This window comes from Lethenteron reissneri, chromosome 21 (assembly GCF_015708825.2).
Source record: "Lethenteron reissneri isolate LAM-NWPU_2019-01 chromosome 21, ASM1570882v1, whole genome shotgun sequence".
Classification (NCBI taxonomy): domain Eukaryota; kingdom Metazoa; phylum Chordata; class Hyperoartia; order Petromyzontiformes; family Petromyzontidae; genus Lethenteron; species Lethenteron reissneri.
The window spans coordinates 16,322,243-16,336,796 of NC_083799.1; the positions used below are offsets into that span (position 1 = coordinate 16,322,243).

Here is a 14,554-nt window from a genome sequence, read left to right on the forward strand (position 1 = left end):
CTTCTTGTTTTCTTCCTGCGTAACAGTTTCTCCGCCGTCGTTTCAAACGAAGCTGATAGACGAGCTCATTGTGGACGGACAGCCCATGACCCTGTACTGCCGTCCCGTCGGGAACCCTTCGCCTGACGTCAAATGGTTTAAAGGTACACCGAGAACCGGCACGATTGACAACCCCAAGTGGTAGAAACGTATAAAATCGTACTCTTAGGTTTTTTCGGTAATCGCTCGGCAACAGGTCGCGCGAGCGACGCATTCGCTCTGGTGTCACGGTTCAAAAACTGGGGAGCGGCGTCACAGTGGTGAGCGCACTGCGCTATGAACCCGGCCACCGGAGTTCGATTACCAGCCACGGCCAAACATCAGTGGCACGTAATATCTGAGCCGGTCCGGCGCTGTTCCTTCACCAACACGCACTGACGACCGGAGTGGTGAAGTATTGTCAAAGAAACCCCCACAATTGACACAGAATGGTGGGGGGGCTTTCATTCGGGCGTAGGTTTTGAACAAAGAACTGTTATATTATCTAATTATTGAACGTGTAATTTGCTTGTCGTCTGCCTGCCAATTGCAGACAAGAAGCTGCTCGGCTCTGAGAGCAGGGCGAAGGTGACGGTGTCGAGGGAGGGGCAGCACATCCTGTCCGTGGTGAAGGCGGGGAAGAAGGACACGGGGGTGTACGAGTGCAGCGCCACCAACCACCTGGGCTCTGCTGCCACCTCCTGCAAAATAAAGCTTGCACGTATGTGTAACAATAACAACTGGAGAACGCCTTCTCCAGTGCCATGACACGGCAAGCCATTACAGGGGCTTGCCGCAGTGTTCCACAACGCTCACTCACGCGCATGTGCACACCGGTGAGTGAACACTGAGTGAACACTGAGGAACACTGAGGAACACTGAGTGAACACTGAGGAACACTGCGCTGTCGACTCACGCAAACGTGCACACCAATGAGTGAACAGCGAGTGAACGCTGTGTTCCTCACCGCGTCCGCTCACCAATATACGCGCGTGGCTTGAGAGGGAAGTGTGTTGTGCGAGGCCTCAGCTCGCCACTACACATCGTTATTTTACATCGCCATTGTGCTTCGTTGGTTAGAAAATTCTTTTTTGTGAAATTTCAAAAGCAAAAAAAACAGTTCTCAGGCAAGAGCGACGTGCACGACGACCCCACTTTCCATTTTGACTTCAGCTACGGCATTGTGGCAGGTAAAAAAAAAAGACATGGAATTTTACGTATACGTATTTTAAAGATTTCGGCCAGTAAAACCAAAGAAAAAAAATCAATGTCCTAACCCACGTTTTCTCTTCCTAGAAATCCCAGGCAGGCCTGGTCACCCAGAAGTTCCACAGGTGTACAAGGATGGCGCGCTGGTGGTGTGGAAGGCGTCCGAGTTCGAGGGAACGGCCACGTACACGATGGAGACTAAAAAGAGCGGTGCAAATGCCCACCCTGTCCATTTGATTGCAATACGAGGAATCTTGTGGTGATATTCTTCTCTCTGGCGATCCATATACCATGTATGGAGTGTTCTATGACCATTGGATTATAAATGCACGTTTTCCAAAACCTCGATCATAAATTTTTTACCTACGTGACTTTACCAAAAAAAAACCTAAGAGTATGGTAGACCGCCAGCGAGATGAATTCCCCGATTGCTTCTCTAGCAATGTATAAGTGTCTGCTCTCTCACCCACGCACAATTCGGCAAGTTTAACTCACTGTGGAGGTGGTGTTGGACCCCGCACAGCGACGCACGTGACGCGCCATTGTTTTCCCGTTGCTCAGGCGAGGGGATTTGGTCGTTGGTCGCGGCCGGGATCAAGGACCCGTACTACAACGTGATGCACCTGGTCCCTGGCGGCGTTTACAAGTTCCGCGTGTCGTGCGTGAACAAGGCCGGACAGAGCCCGCCGAGCCTGTCTTCGGACAAGATCGCCATCCCAGGTCATCTCCTCACAGGGCACGAGCCCACGGGTCACACTCCGACCTTAACCCATTGTTCACTGATAATGCGCACAGCTGTGGCAGGTGCACCTACGCGTGCCAATAACCTTTGTCGATCCACTGTTGGATGAGGACCACCCCACGGCCGCGTCGGTTGAGGGGGTTGTTTCATCTTATTTCACCATGGCGAGCGGTGCGGGTTGGTGAGGGATGGCAGCACAGAATTAGAGTTCAACATTGCCACTTACTGTGCTGCCCTCGGCAGCCCACAATGCCAGCTTGCAGCACGAGCAGCAGCAGCAGCCTAAAACAAACCTCACATGTCACCTCGCGTGTTGTTGAAGTCTCACAAGATGGCTTCTCGTGTTTCTCTTGAAGTAGCGGCACCTGAGAAGGTCGTGGACAAGAGGCGGGGAAGCCAATTGAGTCTGGACAAAGGCTCCGGAAAACCGGGTGTGCTGCAGAAGCCTTACACCTTCCTGGAGGAGAGGGCCAGGTGAGGGTCTGCAGAGCCAACACATTACCTTTGCAGTGAGGTGCCTGTAAGAAGCTGGTACGGCAAGCAGCCACACGTGCGGCATTTCACGGGGCACTCCTGCACTAAAATAAAAATCCGAAACAAACAAAGTGAATTTGCCAAAACGTCCCAACATGACATATTCCTGACAGTGAATCTTGATTATTTTTCATTGATGAATTATTGATTTCACGGTCCGAATGTAGCAAATGTTAAAACTTACCCACACATTAGAATATACACAGCAATCATCCCCACCCACCCCACTGTCAAAATGTTGAAAGGAAAAAAAAATCACGAATCTCAGTGAGACTTTCCTGGGTAAACAATTGTAACAATAGTTTATCCCTTGTTATTAAAACAACGTGATCGAACTTCCCATCCTCTTTGTCTAGCCCTCTAACGATTCACTCTCCCGGCAACTCGATGAATTGTCACGATTCAGGGTCGCGCTTCGATTCTCCTACGTCTCGTCTTTACGTCCTGGTTTATTATTGCTTCTTTGCTTTCGGTGCCATTTGTACTGCAATAGCCCCAAAGTAGCACCAGCATGGCATTTCCATTTCACAAACAATAAATAATCAGTTTTCATGCACGAATTTCTACACACACATCGCGAGTGTAAGAACCAGCACTGTGCTGCGTTGCGAAGGGGCCGCTTTGGAGTGATTCGCGAGTGCAAGGAGAACGGCACGGGTCGGGTGTTCACCGCCAAGATCGTGCCGTACGAGGTGGACAGCAAGCCGAGGGTGCTGCGCGAGTACGACGTCCTGCGCACGCTGCAGCACCCGGGCGTCATGTCGCTGCACGAGGCCTACGTCACGCCGCGCTACCTGGTGCTCATCACCGAGCGCTGCGGGGGCAAGGAGATTCTGTTCAAGCTCATCGACAGGTTCGTTGCAAGCTTACGCGTACGGCCCTACGGACGCGTGAGGGCCTCCCCCACGGCGTGCGGGGTTCGTGGGGGTTACTTGACCATAATTGGCCACGCCAGTGAGCGCAAATTGGTGCAAGCATGGAGCTGAACATGGAGCAGAGAAATGCAGCACAGCGATGACTTGTGGTGCATTGCCGTCTGCTGTTCACATCGTATCCCTACCAAGCGCTAGAATTGAGTGAGATTAAATATTCATCAAAACCACCGAACGTACGACAGAAAATCACGAATCGTGCTTCTTGCTGAGCCAGGCGTTGGATGGCCTTGGATATTCTGATCTTAATCTGTGCTACATTCACCATTAGCTTGGGCTTGTGGTGTCTGAGACGGCTTGTATGTGATGAGGAGTTGCGCAATTCTCAATTTATCTCGCTCGTATATATTTGTTGTTTTCATTAGTTTATTTGTATTTACTTCATATTTTAGTTTTTTTGTAATTTCTATGTGCTTCCGTGCAAAGCGTCTTCAGATGCTCCTGTATCTGGACGGTTTGTAAATTGACATTAATATTACATTATTCGCTTGTGTGTGTGGGCTTTGTCCATTTGTTTATCTGCACCCATGTGATGCGTTGCAGTTTCATTTTACGGCCGACTGCTTCAGCATGTGAGTAGACCAGCAATGTGTTACCCCCCTCTATTCACTCAGCACCAGATACTCGGAAGAAGAGTTGGTTGGTTACATGATCCAGCTGCTGCAGGCCGTAGACTACCTGCACCGTCGCCTCGTCCTGCACCTGGACATTAAGTCCGAGAACATCCTCATAACTGAGCAAAACCTCGTGAAGCTGGTCGACTTTGGGAGCGCCCACCAGTTCAACCCCAGCGACCCCCAGCCAATCGAGAACACCACCGGCGCTCTCGAGTACTTAGGTGAGAAGCCCTTGGCAAGTGACCCCCGGCGCGATGAATGACCTGTGCCGACTTTCCGGGGAACTTTTCGGGTTGGCCCGAGACGTCGACGACAGGGATTTGTGGACCGTGGCCTAGACGCCGGCTGACTGCCGCCCGCCCGCCCGCCCACCCTGGAGCGTGATTGATGTGGGGTGCAATTTGAGTGTTTCCTGTGTGGTTGCAAGCAGCCATTTATTTATAAATGGCAGGTCTGGGACAAACGCATCCATTTGGACTTTGCAAAGGGATCTTGAGGACACATATAAAGGTTTCCTGCAGCCTCCATGATTTACAAGAGCTGCACTGCTGCCTTAATTATAAGTAGGTGAACTGGCATCACTGCTGCAGCTGTTAGATCAAACGTCGTAAAACAGAGAGTCTTTCTTATTGTTTTGTTTGGCTTTTGGAATGGTCATACAACGCTTGTTTGTAACCAACTGAACACGATTTGCAAATGAATTGCGACATTACAGAGCATAATTTATTCCACACTCTCACAAGTGACTAAAGGTCGAGGCAGCGAGGCTTGTACTGATCGAGTGCTCGCGCTTACGTGAGAAATTCTATGCACAAATGTTGAAGGTAAAAGCTACGTTTCGTTCTAAGGCATACCTTCAAGTTTTGCCGTGCCACAAAACAGTTGGGTAAACACAGTCACAGCAGCCGAGTGGGGGTCGCCTTGCAGCTCGCTGTTGTAGTATTCTCGGCACGGCCACGCGTACTGTGTGGCTGGCACGACGCCACCTGCCGCTCGTCTGTCTTCACGCCGAGAGCGGAACGCGCACGTTGCCAATCAGAATAATGGGTTACATTAGACGGCGGTGGGGCAGACGCGTGTCTCAGCAGCGAAGGCGCCGCTGTCGTGCCGCTCGTTACTTTTTCACACCGCGGCGAGGTCAGTTTGCGTGGCTGGGGCAACTCTGCACGCAGCACGTAAACCATTTTGCAGCTTGTTTTATCAGTGTGTAAAAAAAAAACTTGCGCAAGGTAAAACATCGTGTGGATTATTTTATATTTACTTTACCCGCCGTCTTGAATTTATTTGTTTGATTTGTTCCGCTCCTCACAGCTCCCGAGTTGGTCAAAGGTGACCCAGTGGGACCCACGGCGGACGTGTGGTCAATCGGAGTTCTTGCCTTCATCATGTAAGTCTCGTGTTCCATATTGTGCCACGGCCATCACGTACATCTAAGACAGCCGTCAATACTAAAATGTACTCAAATTGATTCTCGTGAAACCTTCGGTTTCTGGCTCGCGTGCAGGATGAGCGGAGACTCTCCCTTCCTCGGCGCAAACGATCGCCTGACGGAGGAGAACATCAAGCTGTGCAAGCCTGACGTGAGCAAGTGCTACGTCAACGCCTCGCAGACGTCACTCCTGTTCGTCAAGAGGCTCCTCTGCATCTACCCACAGTACGTGCTCCCACAGGCAGTAGAGCATCTGAATCTATCGTTAAATCTATCGGAACGGAATTAGAATTAAAAGGCGATACGGGAGGGCATGTGGCACAGTTTGGCACCAGCTATCACAGAGTGCGGTTGTGTCACTGCGGTTCTCTGTCGTGAGTATAATGTCTTTAAAAACAGCGGCGCAACGCCTCTCTGAATAAAAGTAACGCTGAACCGCCTTCGCGTTCCGAGATGCAGCGTTGAACATGACACCCACTCTGCAACTTGTAGATAACTCGGACTGGGAGAGGCTTAATGATGAAACACAAAAGGATATTCAGTATAACTGAACAAGTAGTTATCAATAAGGCCTGCTGCTTTGTGCCTAAACGGCTTTTTTGTCAATCCACTGCCGGGTGAGGGCCTCCCCGTGCGATGTGGTTCATGGGGCTTATTTGATCGTACATCACCACACTAGCTAGCGCAGGCTGGGGAAGACGCGGAGCAAACATATATGGGCATCTAGAAGTATGGTACAATTAATGTTTTAGCACTGCCTTCTGCCACCGTTACACAGGCCCGTGGCCGTATGAGATCCTGCGTGTGCGTGGAAACAGTCTGCAGGCTCAAACGCCGCTTAAATTTAGAGATGTGAAATCTTGCTGATTTAGTCTTAGGTTTCTTTTGCTTCACAGCATAGGTATGTTGACCACGAGTCCTCCTCTTCTTTGATTTGCGAATAATGAACGTGTTTGCGAGCGAGCGGCTCCGACCCACGTCCACGTGTGCGGTCCCCTCCTTCCGCCCCGTGCCCAGGAGCCGCCCGTCCGTGCAGGAGTGCATCTCCATGCCGTGGCTGCAGGACACGCAGCTCATGAAGGACCGCCGCACCATCCTCTCCTTCCCCACCTGGAAGCTGCAGCAGTACCTGCAGGGGGCCAACCGCCGGCGTCTGGAGGCCGCCACCAGCCACCGAGTTCTGTTGCGCACGGGATCCACCTCCAAGTAGCCGGGGCGAGTGCCACAATCCTCGAGGCCGCAACAAACCACTGCTGGAATCAAGGCTGATACGAGCCAAGTCCACGTTGACTCGTCGTTGTTTTGAGTTTTGGGGTGACCACAAAATCTCGTGCGTTTTTCTTGCGTTCGCCCCAGATTCAAAGTTGAGCTGAAAATGGACAAAAAGTATCGCCATACATTTTCAACTGTAACCATTTTGAAATACAATCTTCGAGTGGTTTCTTTCAATTGATATTACATTTCGTGATTACTGCTGCTGAATAGCTCTGATCAGGCAGCATAAGTTATTTTGAAATGAAAATTAAAGTCGCTCATTTACATTTCAACAACTGTCCCCCCTGTATTCATTTAGAATCGGTCAAAAGTAGAAGTACGAGGAGGCACAATGGCGGTGTGCCTTGCTCATTGTGAGATGCAAAGTGGCAGGTATCGGGCGAGAGAGCCACAATTGTCGGTCTCTGAAGCCGCAACTTGAGCCAAATGTTTATAAAACAACAATTTTCCAACTAGAAGGTGTTTACGTTTATTTTGTTTAGACAGGTGAGAACTCAAAAGCGTGATCAGGGTCACCAAAATGACAACAGCAAAACAAACGAAATGAACTACAATAACGTAGCAGGGTGCGGCATTACATGTCTGGTGCTGTCATCCTGGTTACGCCACTGCTGTATAAGAGGTTTCTGATCTGTCATACACAGGTCAACAGAGGTGATTTATGAAAGAGATGGGAGAAAAAAGCTGCTACCGTTCCTGGCCATGGCACTTTCTTAAATAAGTTCGATATGCAATAAGGTGCCACTCTCAATTTAAGTTATTTTTAAGATCATGTCTCCTGATTGTATTAATTCTCCTGTTAAACTAAAGTACTGTGCGTTTAATGACAATCCCTCAATATTTACTGGTTGATCAACGGAGTTGTAAAATACATTACAATCAATACTCAAAAGAGTCATAGTGTATGGGGCATAGATGCAGAGAAGGAGAAGAGGGGATCTTGAGCAACCTGTAAATATTCACGAATAAGGATGACATCCTCAGCTGTTGACTTTACACCAAAATGGACAAATTGAGAGCAGAGTGTGATCCCAGAATACTGCAACTTCACTTTTCCATAATGCTTCATGCTAAGTGGCACCCTATTGTTGGACTGCATTGCCCGGTGGCTGTCATTGTGTGGCGGAGGGTGATCGAGAATTACAGGGTATTGAGGTGTCGTATGAAGTAGCATCGTATCGTGTAACCTGAGTTTTGCTTGATGGCTTCTGCACTACGATGATATGCATAGTTTATACGAGTTCTTCAAAGGGAGTGATACAAATGTACGCCAATCAAAATGAGCCCCACGTACAAATGTAGCTCTTGCTGCTTTACTGATAATGTAGCGGCAAAGGGACGTCCGCTTCTCAGTGTGTTTGGGTCTTGCATGTTCTTGGTTATGAGTCATGTGCTGGCTGAAACGTTTGTAAAAAACGTTAGGGCTGTATTGCAGTTGTTTCATTTCTAATTGACCAATGTGCTTGACGTGTGCAGACAAAAGCTTTCCCTCTCAGAACTGTGCAGGAGATGAAATGGGCTGGGGGAAAATACATTTGGCAATAACGTGGATGTGTTCGGTCGCCTTAACAACCCACTCACTACTTTTGTAACTTGTAAGGCTCCTGGGTTTGGAAAACGTGCATTTTCTTGTTGTAAAGGCCAACATTTGCGTTTTATAGTATATATTGAGCCTTAATGAGATTTAGCTAGAACTCTTTATTTTTGACATTTAAAATCTAACCTTCAAACCTAGCATGGATTATGTTGGTAATACTTCTGTTCTAAAAATATACACAGCAGCAATGCATGCCCTCCTTCCATTAACAAAGGTATGTTTGACAGAATGATTTGTAGTAACTTGGATGAATATTTAATTTACTTGGATCGTTCACGTGACATAGAAAGTAAATGTTGCAAATGCATTTAACTTTCACTTGTGAATGTCTTTGTATGCATTAGCATAGCTACCGTGAGTCTTTAATACGTGGGAAATGTGTGACCGTTTGGGACAATGACAAAAGCAGATGTGAACATTCAGTAAAATATGCAAACGAGAGAGAAAAACTTGGCATCATTTACAGAATCCATCAGTCTACCAGTTCCACAGTGTATGACAAATTAAATGTACATTGTTAACCAGACATCAAGTTGTCTTTCATTTAGCTCACTATAGTAATTAAGTAATTATGTACAGCCCTTTGTCAATCCACTGCTGGATGAAGGCTTCCTTGTGCCGTGTTGAAGAGGTGAATGATATCTAAACCGGTGCCTGCTCCCACCGCTTCAACAAATGATGTTAGCCAGTGGCTGGGAATCTAACTCGGGTCATCGCCTTCATAGGGGAATACGCTAACCACTACATCACCTCTCCCCCTTAGCTCACTGTGAACATTCTTGCTGGTTCTATGTTGACAAATTGAGGCATGATGAGCCTGAAATTGTTTCTTATTCAGCAATAGAGATTATAACAACAAAAAAGCTTTCCCTGAACAAGTGACAGTCAAAATAACAAGAACGAAGCAGACATGGAACCCCCTTAACAATTACCGATTGAATCGTTTGAACACTGATGGTTTTGCATTTCGAGCTAGCTTAATGTTTGTCACGCTACCCTACTGTGGTTATTTTGAGCTGCGGGAGCTGCCATGCCTCTACAAGGCAAAGGGAAGAGTGCTCGGGTGGCTGCTGGCAGCTGACTGTGCACTTCTGCTTGCGAGGCAGAGTTGAGCATTGCTGTGTGCACAATATAGCAGGGGCACCTCATTCTGTCCATTGGGTTACAATTTGAATTTTCAACGCACGCTGTGTAGGTGTTTGGGATTTATTTTTCATTCTACCCACCTGCAATCGATTTATCGATGGCATCACGACACTGGTTTCCTATTTCAGAATTCGGCCATCAAGTGCCTTCAGACGAGAGGCCTATGAGGAGGCGCACGTGAATATGCTTCAGAATGTTAAGGGAGGCAGCAAAACGGGGTTGGAGTGGGGCCTGCAACTGCAAAAAATAGTCACGGCTCGCTAGGCAAGGATCTGCCTGATAAGGCGTCGACTGATGCTTGTTTATTCATAGTACGAGTTAATTTGTCGCAGAAAGGGAATATATATAATAACTAAACTAACTTGTCTGTGGAAATGTTTCGTTCATAAAATTATAATTTTGGTAAGGAAAATCCAGTGTAACCAACAGTGAAGCTTATAAACTCAGAAACCCATTACAGTACACATGAAATTGATCAATATTGTACTGGAATTGATTTTGGGCCCACGTGTGAAAGGATCTGAAAAGAAGGAAACTCGGATGCATTATCAACCACTGCACCTGTTCATGGATTGGATTTCTTCCATGGAAAAGTAATAAAATAATTCATCATGTTTATTCCAGGAGAATTATGTCACTCTTTCCAAGTTAAGGGTATCCTGCCTCCGAGGGGCAGGGCAGTGAGTTGGATTACTAAAGCGTGGCGGTTTTTGTGAACTAAACATATTTTATGAAAATGTGAAATTAAATGTAACATAACAAAACATTGTAACAGCACCTTCACATATGGAGAGTGGTTATATTCAAGGATATTCCACAACAGATGGCGCATGAGCCTACCACTCACAAGGAGTGGCTATTTCTTCCAGTATTTGAGGCACAGCAGCACCAGCAGGGTCAACCCCACCTTAGCTGAGGGGTTTTTCCTCCCCCAAGACCCCACAGAAATACTCAGAAAGCCTGCGAACTTAGTCTTGGTGATCGGAGATCGGATTACCATTCTTGCCCTTAAGGATGGTGATCGGTGTGGTGTCGCAAGTTACTTTTTTGATGGTGTTAATAAGTGATTTGTTATAGCGTGCTACTGAAGCAGTTTCCATTTCCTCAGCAACTCGCGACCACCACTCATCCTTGAAGCACCGCGCGGCTCTCTGAACCTATGAGCGAAGGCTTATGGTAAGCCTCCTCGTTCTTGGACATGGGATGTTGTAGACCGTGGGAGTGGGCCTGCCACTTTCAAATAGCCGGAACACCTCCTCCGTTAGCCAGATGTTCTGGGGAGGTCGGGGATTGTGTACCCAATGCAGCCATAGCAGCTGCATAAGTCGCTACCAACCCCAGTTGCAAGTGATGATGATATTCCCACTTGCAACCTTCATCAGCTAGACAAGACGAGGCCGTTGTGGATTTGAGCCGGGTCCTTGATGGATGATTATCGCCACAGTGAGAATATGGTAGGCGCATCCTACATGATGACGAGCCGATGGTCAGTAGGGAGATCGGCTCCACGGTAGGTTCAGCTGCGAAAAACAACTATGTACTTCAGCAGATGTTCTTGCTTGGACCTGGCGTGCATCCAAGATGTTGTGTGAATGTGCCGCTGCCGGAACAACGTGTTGGTCATTACAAGCCCATGGGCTACACAGAAGTCTAGCAGCCTCCTACCGTTGTTATTAAGCTGAACTGGCCCATGCCTTCCCATCAGTCTAGACCAGATGTCTGCGTCATGACCCACGCGGGTATTAAAATAACTAAACTAGAAACTTCGATTTAAAGCTTTCGTGACTGCAGGGATACGTGACTTTACTGAAAGAACCAAGAAGATAAACTAGAAACTTTTTTATTTTACCAGCTAAGGGCCATCGAGCTATTTTGCTTTTTCAGAGGCGACCTGGCGACAAATTATAGCTCAACGAACTTGTCATGTGGAAATTTATAGCAGCCCAAAACTCTAAACGAATGTTTTAAAACATGTTTTGAAACATGCGTTTAGTCATTAAGGTCACCCAAGAGGATGACTCCCGAGGGGCCACTTTAGCCAGCGACTGGGACAGGCCAAATAATGTATCTGACTCATCATTTTACGTGACTAACACATGGTTATTATACTGCTCTCCAGGTATTTAGCTTTGCATTTTCTTTGGAAATTAAGCGCACCAACCTGTGATCATTGTGTTGAATTTACCGTGAACATAGATTTGACAATTGCTGCGTTGACTCCATTTCCATGTTACGAACTTCCTTTTGAAGTTTATATTCGTGTCCATGCAGGTTGTAAACTATTTTAGATATTCTACTCTCTCGTTCCTCAGCAACTTATACCTACTTTTGCATTGAGATAATGATCTATATCATACCGTCATTTGTTATTTACTGTATTTAAGATCTAGTCAGTTTCAGAACTCCACCAAAACAGTTTTACAAACCTAATAATGATCATAATATTAAGACACATCAGGTGTGAATTACTGACTATCGTACGAATGGGGTGATTAAATGCACACTCGTTCAAGATTACTATATTACAATAAATGTGTCTAATTTAAAATTCCACTTTAAATAGTATTTTCAGCCGCGGCATGGAGTTGTGACCTCCATCCAGCAGAGGAATCAAAAGATATTGCAGCACATGCACACCTGTCAATCCCTAATCGGTGCCCTAGCTTATTACAGACCATTTCAGACCTTATTTGTCACCCCGTGCCCTTATAAATCTCAACGTTCATCATACAAAGTCCCATCATAAGGGAGAAAAACCCCAAAAAAAATTGATAAAAATAGTTTTTACTCAATTTCCCTGTACAATAATACGCGTAAACCGTATGGGTTGACAGGTATGCACTTGTACACGTGCTCATTAACAACACGCGGCAGTATTCTCGTGCGAGTTGCTAGCGACAAGCGACACGCCTGTTGCTCACACGACTGATCCTACCCAACAGCTGCATGTAAGCCCACAACGCCAATGCAACACCAACTTCAAATCCAGAATGACCCATTATCATGTCACAAGTGGCACTCGTGCTCCGCCACATTCGTGTTTGGCAAGGCCTGCTGTGCGGCTTAAACGTCATTATTCTTTGGTTCTTTCGGTAAAGTCACGGAGGTATAAAATAAAATAAATCACGACGTTTCGGGCGCAACACAAGCGTCCGTCATCAGGTGGGAAAGCTGACGGATGCTTGTGTTGCGCCAGAAACGTCGTGATTTATTTTCTACCTACGTGACTTTACCGAAAGAACCAACGAGTATGGATTACTGCAGTCACGAAAGCTTCAAATCAAGATTAAACGTCATTGTTCAGTCTGTGAATTGCCTACCAATAATACCTGCAAAGGATGTGAACACTTATCATTTGGAATTCTCAGTTCGGATGCGGAATTATAATCCGCATTGTGAGCGTCTGCTGCCATCTGGTGGCTGATGGAGCGTACGGTGGATGGCAAACAATGGGCAGTGGCCCAAGCACATTTGTACAACACATTGAGAGCTTAAGCACATGCCGCCCTCTCCTGGTCATAAACACAAACAGCTTTAAGTCTCACCGTGAAGACAGGTTAGTCCGTACAGTGCTGTGATACAAAGGACAACAAAATAATAATAGTACAAGACACTTTTGTCTCGCACCGGTGAAAAAGTGCCTTGTTAATAATTAAAAAAACCCCATTGTAATGAAGCGAATCAGTCAGATTTACGTTTATAATCTAGCGTGTGTGCAACCAACTGACTATAGTTAAATTCCGGGATACATTGTGCCATCGCCTGATGGGACCTAGAACTCATGCCCCACACTACTTCGGAACAAAGTTGTCAACCTATCAGCGCTCTCACCTGGCGCGGTCATTTACTCAGAGCGAGCTCATGCCGCCCCAGAATTGTGTACATGGGTCATCATTGTAAAAGTCATTTGAATACAGTAATCCATACTGCAATTGCCCTACGAATGACGCAGATTTATGGTAGCTCCCGCGAACTAAGGAGCAATATCTTGCTAGATATTATTAATTGTAGATGAAAGGCTGTTTGATAACCTCCACACAACGTACAACAACAGTGTGTCGCAGGCCCAGTGTGCCTGCTCTCTACTCAAGCACTGCTGGTTCGATGGTGAGCCAGAACCAGTGGTGGAAATTCCACATTTCAATGACGTGGGCAAGGGGCCGTCCATAAATGACGTCACGCACCTAGGGGGGGGGGGATCAGACATTTGTGACGATGTGTGACGATGGGGGGGAGGTGAGAAATGTGACGTCACATAAAAATGCGTAACTTTAAATAAATTTTGACAACACGTTCTACTAATCTTCTTGAATCCCTGCAGTCACGAAAGCTTTAAATCGAAACGTTCTACTTAATTAAATACTTTTTAATCAATGTTTTCCCCTACAACATCAGAGTGCAGCGCCACATTAAATACGCACTACAATAACAATAGTTTAAAACGATTTGAAGCATGTTTTATTTATTTGCGGGAGGGGGGGGCAGAGCTTTCTGACGTCATATTTGAGGGGGGTTCTGACTTTTTGTGACGCCGTGTGACGAAGGGGGAGGGGGGTCAAAAATCGCGTGACGTCATTTATGGACGACCCCCAATGTGGATCACTGTTGACATTCCACGAAGTATTACCTCTTTTATCGACCCAGGGGACATTTTAATTGACTTTACCGAAAGAACCAAGAATATGAATCCCTGCAGTCACGAAAGCTTCAAATCGAAAAATGTAACTGGCAACTTTGCAAAACAAATACGATAACGTTGTACATCTCACAAGCTTAAGTGGTGCTCCGTTCGTTGACTCTGGAATATGATTCTTTTAAAGTACTGTACTCTGTACATTAGAAACTATAACATCATATATCTTACAGCCCTTTGTCAATCAACTGCTGGATGAAGGCCTACTCACGCCGTGTCGGTAATTAGGGTGTATGGCCATACTTCATCACGCTGGCCGGCACAGATTGATTTTCCAATCCCTATCCTTCCCGCTTTCAACAAACGGTGCCTGTGTATTGTGCATTCAAATGAACGTTCTTGAGTCGACCACAAGGCATCCA

The 14,554-nt window shown here is 46.7% G+C and overlaps 1 protein-coding gene across 1 annotated transcript in view; it reads left to right on the forward strand.

Annotated features, from left to right (window-relative positions):
- Positions 1 to 8,874, forward strand: part of LOC133345317 (uncharacterized) — a 36,661-nt gene extending 27,787 nt beyond the window's left edge. The window contains exons 25-34 of the mRNA XM_061555978.1: positions 27 to 143; positions 572 to 739; positions 1,315 to 1,437; positions 1,789 to 1,947; positions 2,326 to 2,443; positions 3,117 to 3,356; positions 4,050 to 4,273; positions 5,364 to 5,439; positions 5,557 to 5,706; positions 6,499 to 8,874. Coding sequence (XP_061411962.1) covers positions 27 to 143; positions 572 to 739; positions 1,315 to 1,437; positions 1,789 to 1,947; positions 2,326 to 2,443; positions 3,117 to 3,356; positions 4,050 to 4,273; positions 5,364 to 5,439; positions 5,557 to 5,706; positions 6,499 to 6,691 — 1,568 coding nt within the window. The 3' untranslated portion in view covers positions 6,692 to 8,874. The remainder of the gene's footprint in view (positions 1 to 26; positions 144 to 571; positions 740 to 1,314; positions 1,438 to 1,788; positions 1,948 to 2,325; positions 2,444 to 3,116; positions 3,357 to 4,049; positions 4,274 to 5,363; positions 5,440 to 5,556; positions 5,707 to 6,498) is intronic.
- The last annotated feature ends 5,680 nt before the right edge of the window (positions 8,875 to 14,554 follow it).